At 48.0% G+C, this 22,629-nt stretch overlaps 1 protein-coding gene across 1 annotated transcript in view; it reads right to left on the reverse strand.

The window, feature by feature from the left end:
- The window catches only part of LOC140408667 (protein transport protein Sec24D-like), a 278,487-nt gene that overhangs the window by 159,851 nt on the left and 96,007 nt on the right, over positions 1-22,629 (reverse strand). The window contains exons 7-8 of the mRNA XM_072496182.1: positions 14,472-14,583; positions 11,421-11,548 (exon numbers count right to left, since the gene is read on the reverse strand). Coding sequence (XP_072352283.1) covers positions 11,421-11,548; positions 14,472-14,583 — 240 coding nt within the window. The remainder of the gene's footprint in view (positions 1-11,420; positions 11,549-14,471; positions 14,584-22,629) is intronic.

The raw sequence follows: 22,629 nt of genomic DNA on the forward strand, positions 1-22,629 counted from the left end.
ATGTAAATGTGTTCACATGTGCCCAAAATTAATAATTGACCCCACAGTGTGATTGCACAGTCCCCTTTGAATGATTGGTCCCTTTATATCATTATTTTTAAAAAATATATATTTTTATTAAAGTTTTCGAACACAATTTTTCCCCCTTACAAATCAACAAAAATGGTAACATGATAACTGATAGATAACATTGTTAAAATAAAATAGTGAACTAACAAAATAACACAAAATAGTGCTCCCCCCCTGCCCCCTCACCCCATCTAGAACACAAACAATTTACCCCCCCCCCCCCCCTCCCCCCTCTGGGCTGCTGCTGGCTATCTATTTTCCCCCTAACGTTCCGCTAGATAGTCGAGGAACGGTTGCCACCGCCTGGTGAACCTTTGAGCCGATCCTCTCAGCGCAAACTTCATCCGCTCCAGTTTTATGAACCCCGCCATATCATTTATCCAGGCCTCCACGCTGGGGGGTTTCGCTTCCTTCCACATGAGGAAAATCCTACGCCGGGCTACTAGGGACGCAAAGGCCACAATATCGGCCTCTTTCGCCTCCTGCACTCCCGGCTCATCAGCTACCCCAAATATAGCTAACCCCCAGCTTGGCTTGACCCGGACCTTCACCACCTTCGAGATCACTCCCACCACTCCCCTCCAGTGCCGGACATGACCAAAACATATGTGTGGTTCGCCGGGCTTCCCCCGCACCTCCCACACTTGTCCTCCTCTCCGAAGAACCTGCTCAACCTCGCTCCCGTTATGTGTGCTCTATGTAGCACCTTAAATTGGACCAGGCTAAGCTTGGCACACGAGGAACCTTTATATCATTATTAACACACGGGCCAGCGACCGCCTGTCAGCAATTGAAAATATAAAATTGGCCACTCAAAATGATTCCCCAAAGGAAGGAAAGCAGTGAACTGACCTTAATAATTACTCCCAGTGATTAATTTCAAAATTTAGCTCAGTTTAGGAAAGACTACCAATGAGGGTCAGTGACAGCAGCGGGTACCAGTAAAAGGCTGAAAGTTCCATTAGTGCAACATAAATTTAAATAATCCCCGCAATCCTCCTAAGAGTTTGCTGACTGCACCCTTCGTGAAACATGGTGCTGTCTTTCTGACAGTCATCCCCCCGATTGGACTTGGAAAATGTGCTCGGGACGTATTCAAAAGGAGCGCTCCAGTGATTGCAGAGATTAAGGCTGAGATTCTCCGAGCCTCTGTGCCAAAATTGGGCTCGGCGCGGGTGCGGAGAATGGGGTCTCAGGCCCGTGGAATCGCCGGCAGCTGCGCGCACGGTCAACGCAGCTCCGTTGAAAGAGGCCCCCGTGGCGATTCTCCGCGATTGACATGCCGAATTCCCACCGAGTTCCGCCGGCATGGTTCCAAACTGGTCCCACCCGGTGGGAGCTCGGACCTGTGGCTGCGCTGGCCGTCCTGGTGGGGGGACGGGAGATGGGGCGGGGGATCAGACTCCGGGGGGGGGGGCCTCCACGACAGGTCCATGATCGGGGGCTACCGATTGGCGGGCGCGCGATCCGGGGGGGGCCTATATTCTTCCGCGCTTGCCCGCTATGTGGCTCTGCATGCGCGGACCCGCGGTCGGAACTGCAGGGCCCCGTATCAGCAGCAGGAGCTGCACGGCGCACGCTGGGGCCCTGCTATCCCTCTTAAAACCGGAGAATCACTCCGGACTTTTTGAAAAAAGTCTGGAGTGATTCACGCCCGTTTTCCGGCGGGCATGGGGACATAGATCCATTTTCAGAGAATCCCGGCTCAAATTTTCCCTGGTGTGCGTTTCATGGGCGGGATTCTTCGATATCAGCGCGATGTCCGCCGACCGGCGCCAAAAACGACGCGAATCAGTCCGGCATCGTGCCGCTCCAAAGGTGCGGACGTCTCCGCATCTTGTGCGGCCGAGCCCTCACCTTGAGGGGCTGGGCCCAAGCCGGACTGATTTCCGCCCCGCCGGCTGGCGGGAAAGACCTTTGGTCGCCGCCATCTGGCGCAAAACTGACTTTGCCGGGCGGCGCATGCGCGGGAGCGTCAGCGTCCGCTCACGACATCCCCGCGCATGCGCAGTGGAGGGGGTCTCTTCCGCCTCCGCCATGGTGGAGACCATGGCGAAGGCGGATAGAAAAGAGTGCCCCCACGGCACAGGCCCGCCCGCGGATCGGTGGGCCCCGATTGCGGGCCAGGCCACCGTGGGGGCACCCCCCGGGGACAGATCGCCCCGCACCCCCCCCAGGACCCCGGAGCCCGCCCACGCCGCCGTGTCCCGCCATCCCAAAGGTGGTTCAATCCACGCCGGCTGGCGTGGGTTGACAGCGGCAGGACTTCGGCCCATCGCAGGCCGGAGAATCGCCGGGGGGGGGGGCCTGCCAACCGACGCGGCGCGATTCCCGCCACCGCCGAATATCCGGTGCCGGAGAATTCGGCAACCGCCGGGGGCGGGATTCACGCCAGCCCCCGGCGATTCTCCGACCCGGCGGGGGGTTGGAGAATCCCGCCCCATTTGTTTAACATTTTGTTTAAGAGGCTGAATATACGGCGAGTTCTCCCACCTGCACTGACGGATCCTCCCCGGTATTCTCTTTGGCACTGACACTTTGAAAAAATATCAGAAAATTGCGCCCTTAGGAGAAGGTGATACAGGTAGCTAGACAATCCCAGATCCGTCAGCAAAATACATACATACTAACCATGGTTCAGAATACCCGTAATTACGGTACAGCTTATTAAACAAAATAACAAAAACACTCCACGGCAAAAAAAGACCTCATGGACAAAAGCTTGACTAAGATCTCCAAAGGTTCAGTGTTCTTGAAATTCAAGACCAACATCGGCTTTTGGCAGGTACCATTGGATAAAAAAAAAATCTATATTTTGACAACCCTTTAATTACCCCATATTGCAGATTTTCCTTTCATCATTTTCCATTTGGCATGACTTTGATACCTGAAAATCTTCAGCAAATTATGACTACTATCTTGCTAGGCCTGAAAGGTATAATCTGTCACACGGATGACATCCTGGTCCGCGGAGCAACAGCCGAAGAGCGTGACCCAATACTTAAAGCTGTTGTGAATCTCTTGCAGGAAGCAGGACTGACACTTAATCGAGCGTGAATTCTCCAAAATGCCCATATGATTTTTAGGCCACAGGGTGAGCAAAAGTATAATGGCCGACCCACAAAAAACAAAGACCGTTTCCAACCCCATCATCCATTACAGATCTTCAAGGATTCCTGGGTGAACCTAGCACAAGCCATGGAGTCCTATTGAAGAAAGCCTAAGCATGATGTTGGGTTGTACACCAGGAACAAATGTTCCAACAGAGTAAAAACATGCTGCTCTCACCAGATATCCTGGCTAACTACAACCCTCCCTACTTGCAGCTGATACCTCACCTACAGGGCAAGGGATCAACAACAAAATTAATGTGTCGACCAATCTATTATGCATCTCAGGCTGTATTTGAAACAGAAATGAGGGGTGCAATTATAAAGAAGGAGACTTGAAGTCACGTGAGCTTGTGAGACGTTCTCCGACTATATTATCAGGCTGAATCTAGTCAATGAGATGGACCACAAACCAATTTTACTGGAAGAAAAGAAACTCAGCAGAATGCCCCTGAGAGTCCAGGGATTCCGCTTGCGACTAACGTGCTTCGCTTCCAAGACAGTGTATGTCCAGAGCAAATTACAAGTGACTTTGAACGAATTAACTAGGGCCATACAGTCAAACATACCGCAATATAGGGTGTTAATATGGTCAACGAGGTCGTCTTATTCCCAGTTCATAGAAATACAATTGCCAGTGATTTCCAAAAAGCTACAGCCAGGCAACAATTGACCTCGGAGCACTACATTTGGGAGGAGAAAATCAGTATAAGTACTCTCGCCTATTCGCTATCTGATGACCCTTGCTGAGAATGGTACATAAATGGTAAGGAAATACTTTTAATAAATGTTTTGCATCTGGAAAGTCCAAGTGTTTAAATAAAAGCACTTGGACTTTCCAGATGCAAAACATTTATTAAAAGTATTTCCTTACCTTGGAAACCAAATTAACTAATTGTAAAACTTGGAATTCCCTTCCTTTTTTTTTTCTTCCCATCTCTCCCAAAGTCACTGACTCTTTCTGGGGCAGGATTCCATGAGCAGTGACAGTTCTCTAGTAACTCTCCCATTTTTCTATTACGAGCCGTTGATATTTTTCTCAGGCTAGACTAGATGGTGAACATTAGTAGGTGATTTGACTATGGCAGACTAACTCTGTTCTCATCAAACATCCATAAGGAATGTATAAAACATTCATGAGAGGTAAAAATACACATTGTATGCAAGATTTAAGCAACACATAACTTTTGAAATTTGCTGACAATTGAAACATTTCAAGTGGATAACAAGGCTCCACAAAGATCTACAAAGGCTATGGAGATATAAATAAAATCCACTGTTTACATCTCCATAGAAATTCAGTTTAACAGTGACACACTGGTGCCCAAAAATAACTAAGAAAGACATCCTCCTGTTAACTGGGTCAGATAGTAACACTTGTCACACAATTTGTTTTTAAACCGTTAATTAAAGACAAAGCGGCAAACTTTTTCCAAGCTCTAAAAAATATTCTATTTCTCACGAGTGAAAGGATGTTTCAGCCCTATAAACCTTGTACAGTAATGTTTATTTTTTAGCTACTGACCTATATTTAGAATGTTAAAATTATCGAGAAAATCTACTTCTCTTTATAGCAAAGTCCATCTCAACAAGTAGCAGTAGTACTACAATGACAGCCAGGACATAATAAATTATCAGAACCTGCTTTAATTTGGAACATTGTCAGAATGTCTCCAAAAACTGGTTTGCTGTTCATTAAAAAAAAATCATCCTCTGACTTTTCTCCCCCAATTAAATTTTTTTTAAAACAGGCTTCCAAGGAATTATGTCAGATTGGTCAAAATTTTAAAAATGTTTAAGATTTAAGAAAAAACAGGTTACACATAAATAGCACCTATTGTCCAAGACACCAAACATGGTTGAATCCTTGACAGACTAGATACAACTGCTTGCCATTTTGCAAACTGAAGAGGCCATGTAGCACTTGAAGAACGGGTACAGTGTGGTCGAATATCCAATTTAATACATACCTTTCATGGCTCAGGAAGTTATCCATGCACTTCCATTTGCATTTAAAATTAATTTACCATATCTCCAGTGTTTTAATAATTACAGTTGTGACCTTATTGTTATTCCATGAAGCGGAGGTGAAAATTGTGGTGGAAAACCACAAAATGAAATATCAAAGGCATAACTTCACACAGTCTCACCTTACGGAGTTATCTGATACTAAAAGAAGGAATGGAACTCATGTCTGAGTCAGGGTTGTAATTTTACCTTTGTTCCCTCATCAAAAAACTGAATGAATCTTTGTGCCTTCAGAAAACAGAAAAATCCTTTGATGCTGAACAAACTTAGGAGGTTTGGCATTTGCTCCAACTCCATATTTCGGATCAGAATCCCTGAATTACTCCCACATAGGCACATTAAACCATCTACAGGTTAAAGGAAGTTTCTTCTTGCCTTGCAAAAAGTAAGATCATAGAACCATTCAGTGATGGGTACATTAAATACTTATAAAGTTGCAACATCTTTTTCCTAACCTTTAATATCTGCTCCTGACATTGTATATATTTCATGAAATGGATAGACAGATGCCCAATTATATCTACAGATTTACTTCAGTCTATCATTAAGAACTGTTCACCAGAATGGTGAACCGCTAATAACATTCATACGTCTGGTCGCTATTTGTATAATTATTCATAGATTCAGTTGTACGGAGGGATCATACTAGCTGAGGGACTGGAAATTTTCAGGCAAGTGAAATTTAAAAGGGATGCAAAAGTTTAAAGAAAGTGTTACAATAAATAGACCAATAACATTTCTGAAAGCATTTTGAAAGACAAAAAAGCATCTCAACCCATTGGCAAGCCTTTGCCTCTCCTAAAGAGAGTAGAAGAAGCTGTATATAGGGCATGATTCTCTGGCCTCATTGCGCTCCCGCTCGAACGAAACGAGGCTGGTGAATAGGAGAGGTGGAAAATGAGAACCGCGCAGGGCATCACACAGTTTGTGATGCAACCGTCCCACTCATGTAGGTGAAATCAGGATCTCACCATAACGATGCGAGAAACTAATTAACAACACATTAGGCCCTATTTCCAGACTATTAACAAGAGCGACTCCATATCCAACAGCCTCCCATGATTCAGCGGCCTCCTCAGCAAGTGGTCACGTTGGCCCCGATTCGTACTCCTTTGAAAGATGTGAACCTTGCGGATGGGCTGCTGCGGGGAGCCGAGGAGATGAGTAGCCATCTTCGCTCACAGGCAATGAGCCCAGGGGCACTGGGCATGCTGCCCCTGTGCTCGGGGGTGGGTTGGCAACCGATGGGTGCAGCCCCGGTTGGGGGTGGGCTGCCATGGGCGATTGGGGGTATCAGGGCTGGGGGGGGTGGGTGGGGGGGTGATGTGCACGGTCCCGCCATACCAACACCTGGACCATGTGTTCCCGTGCCGTGGGCAACCCTAGCCCCTGCCTGTCTGACCCACCGACCACCAATAACTCCCACTGACCACGGTGGCCTCTGGCTGCGCGGCTGAAGGCTATTGCTAATAGGGAATTGGCAATCGTGGTTCAGTGAGCACTTCACACATCCCAAGTGGATCTTCGTGGGTGGACAGGCCATGTACGATATGGGGCCCATTGCCCAGCATTCCAATCACACCATGATACATGGACATTATGCTTAAAAATCTGTGGGAGGCAGCACCACAGACACAGCGGCCAACCTTCGGTCACACAGGGATGGGCCCCAGTCCCAGGCGTATGTCCGTGGCAGGTGTGCATAGGGCTCATTTCTGGCGGGAAAAGGCATGGGATTGGTGGTCGACCCGCATCGCGGAACAAAGAGCCAGAGGCATCATACTGGTTGTGGTGAGGGTATTTCAATGTTCCTCGTACAAGTGTACACCTCTGCCCCACTATCCAGATAGTGCCGCCCCACTATCCGCACCCTCCCTCCCTTCCCCCCAAAACCCCCACAATGCCCCCGACCCCCACAACGGACACTCCACTCCTTAGCCCCCACCTACCATCGCCCCCCCCAGTTCCCTCAAAGATCCTTGATGTGCTTGGCCTTCCTTGCTCTACTGCAACGTCTCAGTGCCTCACCAGGATGCACATCAGAGATGAAGGCAGCCAGATCCTTACCACGTCCCGTGGCCTATGATGCCCCTGGCGGGCATCCACTGGGGCTCTGGGGCCAGAGCACCCCGGCGCACTTGTTGGCGGCACATGCACGGCATGTGGCCTCATCAGAGGGGTGGAACTCGGGAGAGCTGGTGACCACCGTCGCCAGTCCATAGGATATGTCCAGGTTGCCACCTGGACATATCCTCCTTCCAGTCAGTGAGGGGTCTACGTCAGGTCGGAGGTTCGAGCACTGTCTGCCCTTGCATTACCTGGCTCTGCCAGCCCTGGCGGCTCCCCAATGTCTGCACCATGGTGTTGACGCCTTCGGTGATGCTCCTCCGTGATTGGACCATGCTCTGCAGCAATTCGGCAATGCCCAAATGTGACTGGGACAAGCTCCACAGCTCGTCGGCCATTCCCACCTGAGACTGGGACATATTCCGAAGCACCTCGACAAGGTCAATCTCCGCCTGCAGGATTTTCCGCTTCGCCAGCAGCGTATCCATGCCTGTAGGTTTCCCAACGGCGTGCGGATACCACAATCGGAAACCCCATTGGCCAGCTGCGGGAATGGAGAATCCCACTGCCAGCGGGGTGCACCGCAACGAAAACGGGCCTGGTGGGACGGAGAATCCCCCCTTACTTCAGAATGTGCTGAATACATTTCTCAGGAAAATGAACGAAACTGGAAAAAAATCTCCACAAAAATGTAAAAAATCAAATCATAATGTTTCATTAGGATAAGCATCTTCATTGAAATACCTATCATTGAAGCACATACACCACAGACTTCCACTGCATGTTTGTTGGTAAATTTTATCCCTTCAATGAACTCTTACTATCTTAAAGTATTTAATGTTAACTTGTTTAAAACAATGAATTGGAAATAGTAAACATGGCTAAAAATGTAATGATTGATTTCTTTGATTTGGAAGTAAATCATGGTTTCATGTTTTTTTTTTTAAAGTTTGAGTTTTGATAAGATGTTTATTTGGAGGTACCTTTGTGCTTGCTTTTGCAATCAGTCATAGTTAATGGTGATTCCAACAAGAATAATTGGATTGGGGAATGAACTTTCAGCAGGTCATCTTACTTCATACTTCACTGAGCTAGTTATCTTCAAGTCTTCGTGATCTACGAGGGCTATTACTTCCCCGAATTGGGGGAAGGACAGAAAGGAGAAACTAATAGCAAATTTGAAGACGTTGCTGTTTCATCCTCAGCAGCTTGCAGCTTCTATAACTTTTATTTCATCAATCGGAGTAACTTTAATCTCTCAACAATGGTGAGACTCAGTCAAATGTTCCCTGCGGCTCTCCAAGTGACATTGTGAACCTCCGCAGCACTCAGGACTCCCACTCCACCGCGATCTGATACCCTCACAAAATTCTGACCCGAAATCTCCGCCTAGCGTCCCTTAAGATTTCCATTGCATTTTGATCCCCTCCTTTCCTAATCTCTTCAGTCCCTCCCACCAATGTCCTGCCCTCTCCTGATCCCATGTTACATTCTCAATGTGCCGCAAAAAGTGTGGAGGTACCACACACATGGATTTTTTACAAACACCATGCAAGATTTGCTCTCTGCTGACTTCACAAGGCGTTTCCACCAGCAGTTATGTGTAACTGGATACATAGCATCTCGGATTCCCCCAATCCCTAATCTCTCTGTGCTGCCACCCACTGAAGGCCCTTCCCAACATGCCATCTCTCCCTCCCTTCCATTGATGTCCCCTTGAGCTACTATCTTTCTCTCTCCAGCTGCAATCTGGCATTCAAGTCCTTATCACCCAATAGCCAGTTAGCTTCTCCATCCAGCTGTCTGCAGCGGGGAAACGGATTCAAAGAAAATATAATCAGGTCCCACTATTAAATTCGGTCGGCCCCGAGGGGAAACACATTCTTCTGGGTTTCACGAATGCTAAACTGCCTCCCTACTACTCCTTTCCTGCCTCCCTTAATTAGCAAGGTGAACAGATCTGGCTGTTGTAAGTATTAGGCAGAATCTTCTGTCCTCTTTAATCGCATGTTTGGAGGCAGGGAGTCCATTTAATCAGGCAAAAGGTTGGCAGATGGTCACCCTGCCACCTTCCCGCTGGCATGCCAATTGTGTCCGAGGCATGAGGGCCTGTGATCAGTCTTCTCACCCTACCGTCAATTGAGACTCTTAAGATAATTAATGACCCCTTGAGGGTCTCAACCCGCTACTGCTGATATAAACCCTGCTGCCTGAGCCTGACACTATGTGGGGAACCTGAGTGGCTGGTCATCTCCTGGGGCACTTGCAGGGTAGGGGGAAATCAAGGGGCCCGGCATTGGGAAGGTGGAGCCACTGAGCCAACCTGTGCCCTTGCTACCGACCCTCTGAGTATACCCAACTTCATGACCCTCACCGAGCAAAACAAAAAAGGCAGTGCGTAGCGGTATTGTCGCTGGACTAGTTAACCAGAGACCCAGGGTTCAAATCCCGCCACTGCAGATGGTGAAATTTGAATTCAATAAAAATCTGGAATTAAAAGTCTAAAGATGACCATGAAACATTGTCAATTGTCGTAAAAACCCATCTGGTTCACTAATGTCCTTTCGGAAGGAAATCTGCCGTCTTTACCTGGACTGGCCAACAAGTGACTCCAGACCCACAGCAATGCGGCTGACTCTTAACTGCCCCCTCAAGGGCAATTAGGGATGGGCAATAAATGCGGACACAGCCTGCAACACCCACATCCCATAAAAACAAATTTCTTCAATAAACCCATTACTTACCTGTATCTGGGTTGCTCCATGGTCAACAGCCAGGCCTCCAGTGGCTGTTGTTCCAGAAGCAACCACCACCAGGTTGGAGAATGTGGAATTCAAGGAAACTGGCTTACTAACAGGATACATAGGGTGGTGGTAGACGGCTGCTTAAGTAACTGGAGGCCAGAGTCCAGCGGCATAATGCAGTGCTAGGTCCTTATTGTTTGTTTTATATATGTATGTAAATGATATAGACAAATAATTAATAAGTTTGCAGATGACACCAAGATTAGTTGGGTGGTTAACAGTGAAGAAGAGGGTTGTAGGTTTCTGGAAGATATAGATGGATTAGTCAGACGTACAGAGTAGTGGCAGATGGTATTTAACCATGATAAGTGCGAGGTGAATCACTTTGGAAGAAGAAACAGGACAAGGGAGTATGTAGTGAATGGCAGGACACTAGAAGCTCAAAGGAACAGATGAATCTTGGGGTTCTTGTTCACAGATCCCTGAAAGCGGCAGAACAGGCGAATAGGGTAATTAAGAAGGTATATGGGACACATGCCTCCATCAGTCGTGACATAGAATGCAAGAGCAAGGAGGTCATGATGGGAGCAGTACAGAATGTTGGTGAGGTCACAGCTGGAATTCTGTGTGCATTCTGGTCACCTCGCTATGAGAAGGAGGTGATTGCACTTGAGGATACAGAGGGGATTCACCAGGATGTTGCCTGGGATGGAGCATCTGAGCTATAAGGAGAGACTGGGTAGGCTTGAAGAGTCCCTGGCTGGGAATCTGTGCCATCAGGACTGTTGTGAACCTAGCTTAAGGATATTTTACAGGAGTGCAATGTTTGAATGAAAAACATCTCCAGGGACCTCAGATGGAATAAAGTGGCTGGTGAATGTCATTCGAGGAATGAATCGATAAAGTGGGAAAGTGAGAATTAGAGAACTTTAGGACTACACATGGTGCCACACGTCTGTGGGGAGTGGTGTGATTGCTTGTGGTTCTTTTAAAGTTGTACCTTTTTATTTAAAGTGTCATTTGCCTGTTAATTCATGTTTAATTTACAGTGATTCTGATTCATGGTGAAGTCAAAGCTACAAAAAGTGAAATATTGTTAGTAATTTCTTTATTTGGAGATCATTTGGTAACTGCTTATTTTGATTTACATGCAGTTTGTAACGATCAGTTTGTTGAGTTTTCATGATCTGGTTGGCTATATTTATCTGGCTTAGTTCCGAATCTTCACAGTTGCAAACTAATATTTTACACGCCAGAACCAACGGGCCATGATGAATTTTGATTTAAATACTTTGAAGAATTAACTGGAGGACTCTTTATCAGTATCATTGCATCAAAGCAGTCTGACTTATCCCCTTTGATACCATGTTTTCCCATGACATTCAGCCAGTTATTATCTTACCTCATTTGGTGGTAATATTGCAAAAGGCTTGATGACAGCTGCTAAAGGGATCTGGCACTGTTTGGCCATGTCTGCTGTGCTTGGGAAGCAGTAAGTTGTACAGCGTATAAAACGAGGGCTTGCATTTCCTTTAAAAGATAAATAAAAACTGAGCATTGACCTTATATTCCTGGGCAGAAGCAGAAGAAACATTAGTCAGAAAAATTGACAGTTGTTGATTGTTACTGAAGACTTCCAAATTGCTGATAATATTATAGAAAATATAGGATCCCATGCAATCCTGTAGCTAGACAGGACTCAATAGATCTGCACTTCTGGCATTGAAATTAAAACTCAATGCAGGGGTAAATGCTACCTTTCTCCAATGGTTCATGGAAAGGGGTAAATATAAGCCTTATCATGTCTATTCACTTCAGCAAATCAAAGTGGCAAATATTGTGATTAAGTCGAATAGTCATCAAAAACACTACTCTATCTTATTGCCTGAGAGAAATTAGATTACAAACTGAAAGGACAAGACTTGACAGTGCTTCATTGTTCCAGCTGCTTCTAACTGCCATTGTATGAACAGGAAGAAATGCGGCACACTCTTTTGGTGTGGGCCTCTCTGGTTGATCACAACTCTGGGGGTCACTTGGTTGAGGTGTATCAGGTTTAGCAAACCAAAAACCCTTATGCTACTGGCTGATATTTGTCAAGCAGCCATTTTAATAGTGATGCAAGAACAGGAAAACTAATGGAAATATAATTGAAATAATTCCAAAATAGGGCATGATTTTGGTTCAAATATTTCTATTTTAAAAAATTTAGACTTAAAATTCCAACTGCACCCAGATCAGGCAGTGAGGGTACACATTGCATATGTGCCTACTTCAATTTAATCAGGCAGCATGCGAAGGGTGTGTACTGATTCATTACTTTATTCACACATGTATGCAACTAATGCGACCTGTGTTACTCATTGACACTATCCTGTAAATGGGCAATGGGGGAGCAGATAGTAGGAATTTATGATACAAGTGGGAAGTATATTTGGCTGCAGTCAACAGGGAGACAATTTTTGGAAGAGGAACAGCCAGTCTGTAATGTCAGGACCTGGCTGGAGTTAAAGCAGCAGGGAGGATTGACGTGGGATGAAATCAATAATTTTGATGCTGCAGGCACGGACTTGTGTGATCTGTTACCTGTGGTCACAATGCAACTGCAAATTGAGGGTCTGGAGTCCCATTTGATTGATAAATGATGCCAAGCTAGTGACAGGAAGCATGCTGGTCAATATATGTACAGTATATGGCACCATGCACTTTTGGGAAGTTTGCCATTTGAGCAAAACCCTCTCAACACTGCTTTGTTCTGACTATACCTGCTCCTCCTGATGGATAGAGCCTCAGCGATCATCTTGATATATTGGTGTACTGAGAATTGAGAGATGCAGCTGATGCCACCTATTACAGCTTAAAGAAGCCTGTGATAAAAACGATGAGGCCCAGGATGGGTTTGACAGCCATTGGCAGTATTGCCCAGGTCAACAAGGAAAAGGTTCATGTTCTGGCTACAGCTGGAGACATATCCGGGTGACAGCCAGCTTCATGATGTGAAGACATCAGAAGCTTTATGCTGAGGAAGTTTAAGGTCAGGAAGTGCTCCCTGAATACATCCGATGGAAATGGCCTCCGTTGCTATTCTCCTTCTTCTGCTTCTGGTAGCTGCTTCTGCTTTCTTTCAATCAAGTCTTCCTCCCTTTAGATAATTCCAATGTGTAAGCCTCATGCCAGCACAACCACCTGTTCCAATATGGCAGGCAATGGACTTGTGGCTGGAACATGCAAGCACCTCCTGTGCATGATATTAGGACCTCAACTGACTGGTTACTATGTGAGCAAAGACTGAATACTAATGAAATGGAAGAAATTCAATGATTGACAGGTGAACAGGACCATAACATATTGCAATTTCCTGATACACTAGAAGTTTGGGTGATATTACTCATACCATGGGAGGACATAGAATTTGCTGGTTATTAAGCCTTACATAACTTGCTTTCTAAGATACTGTTTAAAAGGTTACTTGAACTGCTGATGATTTTTATTTGGTGGATTCACAACAATTGTTTAAGGAAAAGCAGCATGGTGCCAATGATTCAATTCCTCACTCAAGGTCAAAATCCTTTTGATCTAGTCAGGCTGCAAGGAAATTGTTGCCGATGTCAAAATTAGCTGGGATGAATTTCCTGCAACTTTCAGTGGAGAAGCAGAATTCAGTCGCCACAGAATTGAACACCCATCAGTGAAAAACCTGCATCATTGAAGGTATATATGGTGTGAGATTACATTCATTTTGGAGCATCCTACAGGGATTTTGTACAAATACAGCACAACAATGTTCTTTTCTTTCTTCAAAGCTTATTTTTGTTGCTTGTCTGAATGACTTTTTCCAGTTTGCATATATTACATGAGCCACATTTAGAATAAAATCCTTCCTGCCCTTCCACTGGTAGGATCTTCCAGAGTCCTGCCAAAGGCGAGTGAGTCTCTGCAGTGGGTTCCCTGGTGGTGGGGCAGACAAGCAACACAAAGTGCCATAGAACTCAGCGGGACCAGAAGATCCTGCCGGCAGCCAATGGCAAGCTGCCTCCCAGTTGAAGACTTCTCAGCCAAAAGAATGTTTCTTCAAAATACAGATCTCATTCAGGAGAGTTTTAAACATTCCGGTGGTTGTTAAACCCACAAAAAACAGTTCGAGTTGCTTTGGGTGAAATCTACAGAATAAAAAGATTGCAAACCAAAAACCTTGTGCTGCATTATATCAAAATACAAATACTTAGTTAAGCGGGATAAGGTTAACTTTGTTCTTATCAGATTTTACGTGGCTGTAAGATGGCAGCAGCAAACTAACCAAACAAATTCTGGTTGTGGGTTAGTTATAAAGTGTGCCAATGATAGAGAATGGTAGTATTGCACTTCTGTGCTACATACCCTGTTATGATTTCTTATACCTCTTTTATTCAATATTTTATCACCAATTTAACAATAAGAAATCAAATTACATTACCTTGATCCTGCACCACACAGTTTGTGGTAACAAGTGGAGGAACTTGGCCCTTGGTATTTGTTACAAAAAGCTGTCCCGATCTTCGAAGTTTATCTTCTTCTATGACCTGGATCTAAAAGAAAAATATGCTCACTAATGTACAATTTCAAGTAAAAGTGACAATACTCCCAGTATTTGTATACCACATATTGAGCATGCTAATGTTTTGCCGCCTTTTTTAATTCAATATCTGATATTTTAGCGACAATGGACTTCTTTAGGGATAGCTTTACATTAAGGAGAAAGACAATACAGTTTTTTTCCAATTGATGGACAAAAATTTGAGGTTAGCAATATTCTAAACTAACAATTTCAATGTTCCTTTTCAGATTCCTGAAATAGACATCACTCCTGTGTGCATAAGCGAGATCAAGACAGAGAAAGAGAGAGAGACAGAGACAGTTGGGTGCTGGAAGGGGCACAGGAGAGAAGACACATGGAAACAAGAAGAAATGGAAGAGGGAAGTGGAATAGGAAATGTAGGAGAGAGGGGGAGACATAGGAGAGATAAGGACAGACAGGGAGGTCTGAAGAGAGAATTGTAAGATGTGCAGGGAAAAGACCAGGCAGAAAAAGATGGGTAAGAGACATCACAGAGGGATGGCAAAAGAAAGAAAGATTGAACTTTTGAGATCACAGCACCCAAATGAGAAATCATCAAAGAGAGGACAGTATGAGGGGGAAGAGAAGTGTGGTGAATGTATTCACCTAATGCATGTATGATACTGTAAACTATGACCTGTGACCTGGAAGTGGTGATACGAGCTGCTTCCAGGTACTGTACTGTAACCCAGGTGGGCTCCGCCTCTGGCTCCGCCTTCACCGGGGCCATATATAGATCGGCCGCAAAGTGGGCGGCATTCATCTGTACAACCGACTCTGGCTAGGCAAGTTCATGATTAATAAAGCCTAATGTTCACTCGCTCTCTCTGCCTCTCGGTGAATTGAAGGTATATCAATTTATTAATCATCGACAGCACTATGGAAGCCGTTCTAAAGCCAGACAGGCTCGAACTCGAAGCTTGCGCGTCCGAAGCCAAGGAGATATTCGAACATTGGCTTTGATGCTTCGAGACCTACCTCAACTCCTCCACAACGCATCCCACGGAGACCCTCAAGCTGCGACTCCTCCACGCTCGGGTGAGCCACCGAATCTTAGTAATGATCGAGAAAGCAGCCACGTACGAGGCGGCGGTCGCAACCCTCAAGGCACACTTCGTGAAGCCCGTAGACGAGGTGTTCGCCAGACACCTCCTCACTACTCGCCGTCAACGTGCCAGAGAATCGCTGGACGAGTATCTGGAAACCCTGACTCTACTCGCGAGGAACTACAGCTATCGAGATGTGACGGCGGGGGAAAACATGAACTCACAGATCCTGGACACCTACGTGGCGGGGGTCTGCTTGAACTACATCAGGCAGCGCCTGCTGGAAAACGGGACCTCCGACCTGCAGGACACGGTAAAGCTAGCTACCTCGCTTGAGGTGGCCTACCAGAACTTCAGTGCGTTCCCCGTGGGCCTGGCGAACCCCTCGTGGACACCCTCATCGCGGCCCCCCGTCGGAGGCCTGCGCCACGCGTGTCCCAGCCCAGCCCGGGGAACCACAGTGCTATTTCTGCGGCCAGGGCCAACACCCCCGGCAGCGTTGCCCAGCCCGCACAGCGACGTGCAGCGACTGTGGGAAAAAGGGGCACTTTGCTTGAGTCTGTCTGGGCCGACCTAAGGCTCAGAAATCAAAAACGCACCAGGCACGACCCATGGACTCGCAGCCCCACAGACCCGGCAATGCGGCTGCGTGCCTGCCAGGAACGCCCCCGTCAGATGAGTCATCAGCATCATGCGACTCGTGGGGGCCGCCATCTTGTCCGCCGGCCCCGACACTGACCAACAGGTGCGACCGATGGGGGCGGCCATCTTGGTTGCCACCTTCGACCCAGCCCGACACGTGAGACTCATGGGGGCCGCCCATCTTGTGATTCCACCGATCACACAGGCTACCCGCAGTCGCAGCCAAAACAGCTGAAGAACTCCATGATGATCGTCCGGGTCAATGGGCACGAGACCTCCTATCTTTTCGGCTCCGGGAGCACGGAGAGCTTTGTCCACCCCGACACGGTAAGGCGCTGCTCCTTCCACACCCGCCTCACAAACCTTGCCTCCGGGTCCCATTCAGTTCAGATCCGGGGGTACTGTATCGCCAATCTCGCGAAGCAGGGCGCAGAGTACGCTCATTTTAAGCTCTATGTCCTCCCCCACCTCTGCGCCCCCCGACATCTCAGATTGGACTTTCAATGTAACCACCAAAGCCTGACCTTACAGTTTGGCGGACCCTTGCTCTCCCTAACGGTGTGCAGCCTTGCGACCCTCAAGGTCTCCCCCCCCCCTTCACTCTTTGCGAACCTCATTCCTGACTGTAAGCTCATCGCCACCAGGAGCAGGCGGTACAGTTCGCTAGACATGACGTTTATCAAGTCGGAGGTCCAGTGACTGTTGAGTGAAGGGATCATCGAGGCCAGCAACAGCCCCTGGAGAGCGCAAGTGGTGGTCGTCAGGACCGGGGAAAAGAATCGGATGGTTGTGGACTACAGCCAGACAATTAACCAGTTCACAAACTGGATGCGTATTTCCTCCCCCCCCATAGCGGAGATGGTCAATCAGATCGCGCAGTACCGCGTTCTCAACAGTCGATCTGAAGTCGGCCTACCACCAGTTCCCAATCCGCCCGGAAGAGCGCCACTACGCTGCCTTTGAAGCAGCCAGCCGACTCTTCCACTTCCCTCAGAGTCTCCTTCGGCGTCACTAACGGGGTCTCGGTCTTTTCAGAGAACGATGGCCCGAATGGTGGACCAGTACGGTTTGCGGGCTACATACCCGTACTTGGACAATGTGACCATCTGCGGCCATGACCAGCAGGACCATGATGCCAACTTTCAGAGGTTCCTCCAGGCCGCCCAATCCCTCAACCTCACATACAACAAAGAAAAGTGCGTCTTCCGTACTACCCGAGTAGCCATCCTCGGCTACGTCGTGGAGAACGGAGCCCCCAACTGTAGGCGCCCACTCACAGAACTCCCTCCTCCCCACAGGCACATGGCCCTAAAACGATGCTTGGGGCTGTTCTCATACTACGCCCAGTGGGTCCCCAACTATGCGGACAAAGCCCGCCTACTTATTCAAACCACCAGTTTTCCCCTGACGGATGAGGCCCGCTCGACCTCCAGCCGCATCAAGGCCGACATCACCAAGGCCGCAATGCTCGCGGTGGACGAATCCATCCCCTTTCAGGTAGAGAGCGATGCGTCAGACGTCGCACTGGCCACCACACTCAACCAGGAAGGAAGGCCAGTAGCATTCTTCTCTGGGACCCTCCACGATCCAAAATCAGACACCCCTCAGTCGAGAAGGAAGCACAAGCCATAGTGGAAGCCGTGCGGCACTGGAGGCACTACCTAGCCGGTACGAGGTTCAAGCTCTTCACCGACCAGCGGTCGGTCGCCTTCATGTTCGACAACACACAACAGGGCAAAATAAAAAATGACAAAATCTTGAGGTGGAGGATCGAACTCTCCACCTACAATTACGATATCAAGTATCGTCCGGGGAAACTCAACGAGCCCCAGATGCCCTGTCCCGCGGCACATGTGCCAACGTGCAAGATGACCGACTTCGGGCTATCCACACTGACCTCTGGGGTCACCCAGTTTACCCAATTCATTAAGGCCCGCAATCTGCCCTTCTCCAACGAGGAGGTCAAGACAATGACCTGGAACTGCCACGTCTGCGCGGAGTGCAAACCGCACTTCAACCGGCCAGACAAGGCCTGCCTGGTGCTCAGAACGAGAACAAACAGAGTTGTTATCTCTGGGTTGTTGCCCGTGCCACGTGATAATGAGATGAGGAATAGGGAGAGAGAGCAATTAAACACGTGGCTACAGGGATGGTGCAGGCGGGAGGGATTCAGATTTCTGGATAACTGGGGCTCTTTCTGGGGAAGGTGGGACCTCTACAGCCAGGATGGTCTACATCTGAACCTGAGGGGCACAAATATCCTGGGGGGGAGATTTATTAGTGCTCTTTGGGGGGGGTTTAAACTAATACAGCAGGGGCATGGGAACCTGGATTGTAGTTTTAGGGTACGAGAGATTGAGAGTATAGAGGTCAGGAGCACAGAATTGACTTTGCAGGAGGGGGCCAGTGTTCAGGTAGGTGGTTTGAAGTGTGTCTACTTCAATGCCAGGAGTATACGAAATAAGGTAGGGGAACTGGCAGGTACCTGGGACTGGCAGGTACCTGTTGTGGCCATTTCGGAGACATGGATAGAGCAGAGACAGGAATGGTTGTTGCAGGTTCCGGGGTTTAGGTGTTTTAGTAAGCTCAGAGAAGGAGGCAAAAGAGGGGGAGGTGTGGCGCTGCTAGTCAAAAACAGTATTACGGTGGCGGAGAGGATGTTAGATGGGGACTCTTCTTCCGAGGTAGTATGGGCTGAGGTTAGAAACAGGAAAGGAGAGGTCACCCTGTTGGGAGTTTTCTATAGGCCTCCAAATAGTTCTAGGGATGTAGAGGAAAGGATGGCGAAGATGATTCTGGATAAGAGCGAGAGTAACAGGGTAGTTATTATGGGAGACTTGAACTTTCCAAATATTGACTGGAAAAGATATAGTTCGAGTACATTAGATGGGTCGTTTTTTGTACAATGTGTGCAGGAGGGTTTCCTGACACAATATGTTGACAGGCCAACAAGAGGAGAGGCCACATTGGATTTGGTTTTGGGTAATGAACCAGGCCAGGTGTTAGATTTGGAGGTAGGAGAGCACTTTGGGGACAGTGACCACAATTCGGTGACGTTTACGTTAGTGATGGAAAGGGATAAGTATACCCCGCAGGGCAAGAGTTATAGCTGGGGGAAGGGCAATTATGATGCCATTAGACATGACTTGGGGGGGGGGGGGATAGGTTGGAGACGTAGGCTGCAAGTGTTGGGCACACTGGATATGTGGAGCTGGTTTAAGGAACAGCTACTGTGGGTTCTTGATAAGTACGTACCGGTCAGGCAGGGAGGAAGGCGTCGAGCGAGGGAACCGTGGTTTACCAAAGAAGTGGAATCTCTTGTTAAGAGGAAGAAGGAGGCCTATGTGAAGATGAGGAGTGAAGTTTCAGTTGGGGCGCTTGATAGTTACAAGGTAGCGAGGAAGGATCTAAAGAGAGAGCTAAGACGAGCAAGGAGGGGACATGAGAAGTATTTGGCAGGTAGGATCAAGGAAAACCCAAAAGCTTTCTATAGGTATGTCAGGAATAAAAGAATGACTAGGGTAAGAGTAGGGCCAGTCAAGGACAGGGATGGGAAGTTGTGTGTGGAGTCTGAAGAGATAGGCGAGATACTAAACGAATATTTTTCGTCCGTATTCACTCAGGAAAAAGATAATGTTGTGGAGGAGAATGCTGAGACCCAGGCTATTAGAATAGATGGCATTGAGGTACGTAGGGAAGAGGTGTTGGTAATTCTGGACAGGCTGAAAATAGATAAGTCCCCGGGGCCTGATGGGATTTATCCTAGGATTCTCGGGGAAGCCAGGGAAGAGATTGCTGGGCCTTTGGCTTTGATTTTTATGTCATCATTGGCTGGAGGATAGCAAATGTGGTCCCTTTGTTCAAGAAGGGGAGTAGAGACAACCCCGGCAACTATAGACCGGTGAGCCTCGCGTCTGTTGTGGGTAAAGTCTTGGAGGGGATTATAAGAGACAAGATTTATAATCATCTAGATAGGAATAATATGATTAGGGATCGTCAGCATGGCTTTGTGAAGGGGAGGTCATGCCTCACAAACCTTATCGAGTTCTTTGAGAAGGTGACTGAACAGGTAGACGAGGGTAGAGCAGTTGATGTGTATATGGATTTCAGTAAAGCGTTTGATAAGGTTCCCCACGGTAGGCTATTGCAGAAAATACGGAGGCTGGGGATTGAGGGTGATTTAGAGATGGGGATCAGAAATTGGCTAGCTGAAAGAAGACAGAGGGTGGTGGTTGATGGGAAATGTTCAGAATGGAGTTCAGTTACACGTGGCGTACCACAAGGATCTGTTCTGGGGCCGTTGCTGTTTGTCATTTTTATCAATGACCTAGAGGAGGGCGCAGAAGGGTGGGTGAGTAAATTTGCAGACGACCCTAAAGTCGGTGGTGTTGTCGACAGTGCGGAAGGATGTAGCAGGTTACAGAGGGACATCGATAAGCTGCAGAGCAGGGCTGAGAGGTGGCAAATGGAGTTTAATGTAGAGAAGTGTGAGGTGATTCACTTTGGAAGGAATAACAGGAATGCGGAATATTTGGCTAATGGTAAAGTTCTTGGAAGTGTGGATGAGCAGAGGGATCTAGGTGTCCATGTACATAGATCCCTGAAAGTTGCCACCCAGGTTGATAGGGTTGTGAAGAAGGCCTATGGAGTGTTGGCCTTTATTGGTAGAGGGATTGAGTTCCGGAGTCAGGAGGTCATGTTGCAGCTGTACAAAACTCTGGTACGGCCGCTTTTGGAGTATTGCGTACAGTTCTGGTCACCGCATTATAGGAAGGACAAGGAAGCTTTGGAGCGGGTGCAGAGGAGATTTACCAGGATGTTGCCTGGTATGGAGGGAAAATCTTATGAGGAAAGGCTGATGGACTTGAGGTTGTTTTCGTTAGAGAGAAGAAGGTTAAGAGGAGACTTAATAGAGGCATACAAAATGATCAGAGGGTTAGATAGGGTGGACAATGAGAGCCTTCTCCCGCGGATGGAAATGGCTAGCACGAGGGGACATAGCCTTAAACTGAGGGGTAATAGATATAGGACAGAGGTCAGAGGTAGGTTCTTTACGCAAAGAGTGGTGAGGCCGTGGAATGCCCTACCTGCAACAGTAGTGAACTCGCCAACATTGAGGGCATTTAAAAGTTTACTGAATAAGCATATGGATGATAATGGCATAGTGTAGGTTAGATGGCTTTTGTTTTTTGACTTCCCATGTCGGTGCAACATCGTGGACCGAAGGGCCTGTACTGCGCTGTATCGTTCTATGTTCTATGTTCTATAGGCCTCCTGGCCCTTTGAGCGCCTAAGCATGGACTTCAAAGGGCCTCCACCAACCGTAATATATACTTCCTCACCGTCATCGATAAGTACTCCCACTTCCCCTTCGCTGTCCGCTGCACCGACATGACCTCGGCCACTGTAATAAAGGCACTGCACAGCACTTTCACACTGTTCGGGTTCCCTGCCTACGTCCACAGCGACCGGGGCACATTGTTCATGAGCGATGAGCTACATCAGTACCTGCTCAGCAAAGGCATCGCCTCGAGCAGGACTACGAGCTATAACCCACAGGGAAACAGGTGGAGAGGAGGAACGCGACGGTATGTGAGGCCGTTCTTCTGGCCCTCAGGTCTAGATGTCTACTGATCCCCCGCTGGCAGGATGTCCTCCCCGATGCCCTCCACTCCATCAGATCATCCCTCTGCACAGCCATGAACGAGACCCCTCACGATCGTTTGTTTATCTTCACCAGGAAGTCCATCTCCGGGGTCTCGCTTCCATCTTGGCTGACAACTTCGGGACCTGTCCTTCTCTGGAGGCACATGAGGAGTCATAAGACCGACACCCTGGTTGAGAGGGTCCAGCTGCTCCACGCCAACTCCCAGTACGCCTACATCACGCACCAGGACGGACGGCAAGATACGGTCTCCCTCCAGGACCTGGTGCCAGCTGGTTCCCCAGCCAACGCGCCCCCTTCCCGCTGCCCGCTGCCACCCCCAGTGCCCCGTACGCTCCCCTGGGTCTTCTGTATTGTCCCGCGCCGACACTGCCACCACCCATCACCCCCCTGCCTATCCCCACACCCCAACCGTCTCCGACACGCCGGACTGAGGCTCGAGCTCCAGACACAACGCCCCTGGAGTCACCACCTGCAACAACCGTGCCGGCCGCACCGCCAGAGCTGAGGAGGTCGAAGAGAATTATCCGGCCTCCAGATAGACGGAGTATGTAATCACCCCACGTCACCCCCACTGGACTTGATTTTTTTAACAGGGGGTGAATGTGGTGAATGTATTCACCTAATGCATGTATGATACTGTAACCTATGACCTATGACCTGG

This window comes from Scyliorhinus torazame, chromosome 3 (genome assembly GCF_047496885.1).
Source record: "Scyliorhinus torazame isolate Kashiwa2021f chromosome 3, sScyTor2.1, whole genome shotgun sequence".
NCBI lineage: Eukaryota > Metazoa > Chordata > Chondrichthyes > Carcharhiniformes > Scyliorhinidae > Scyliorhinus > Scyliorhinus torazame.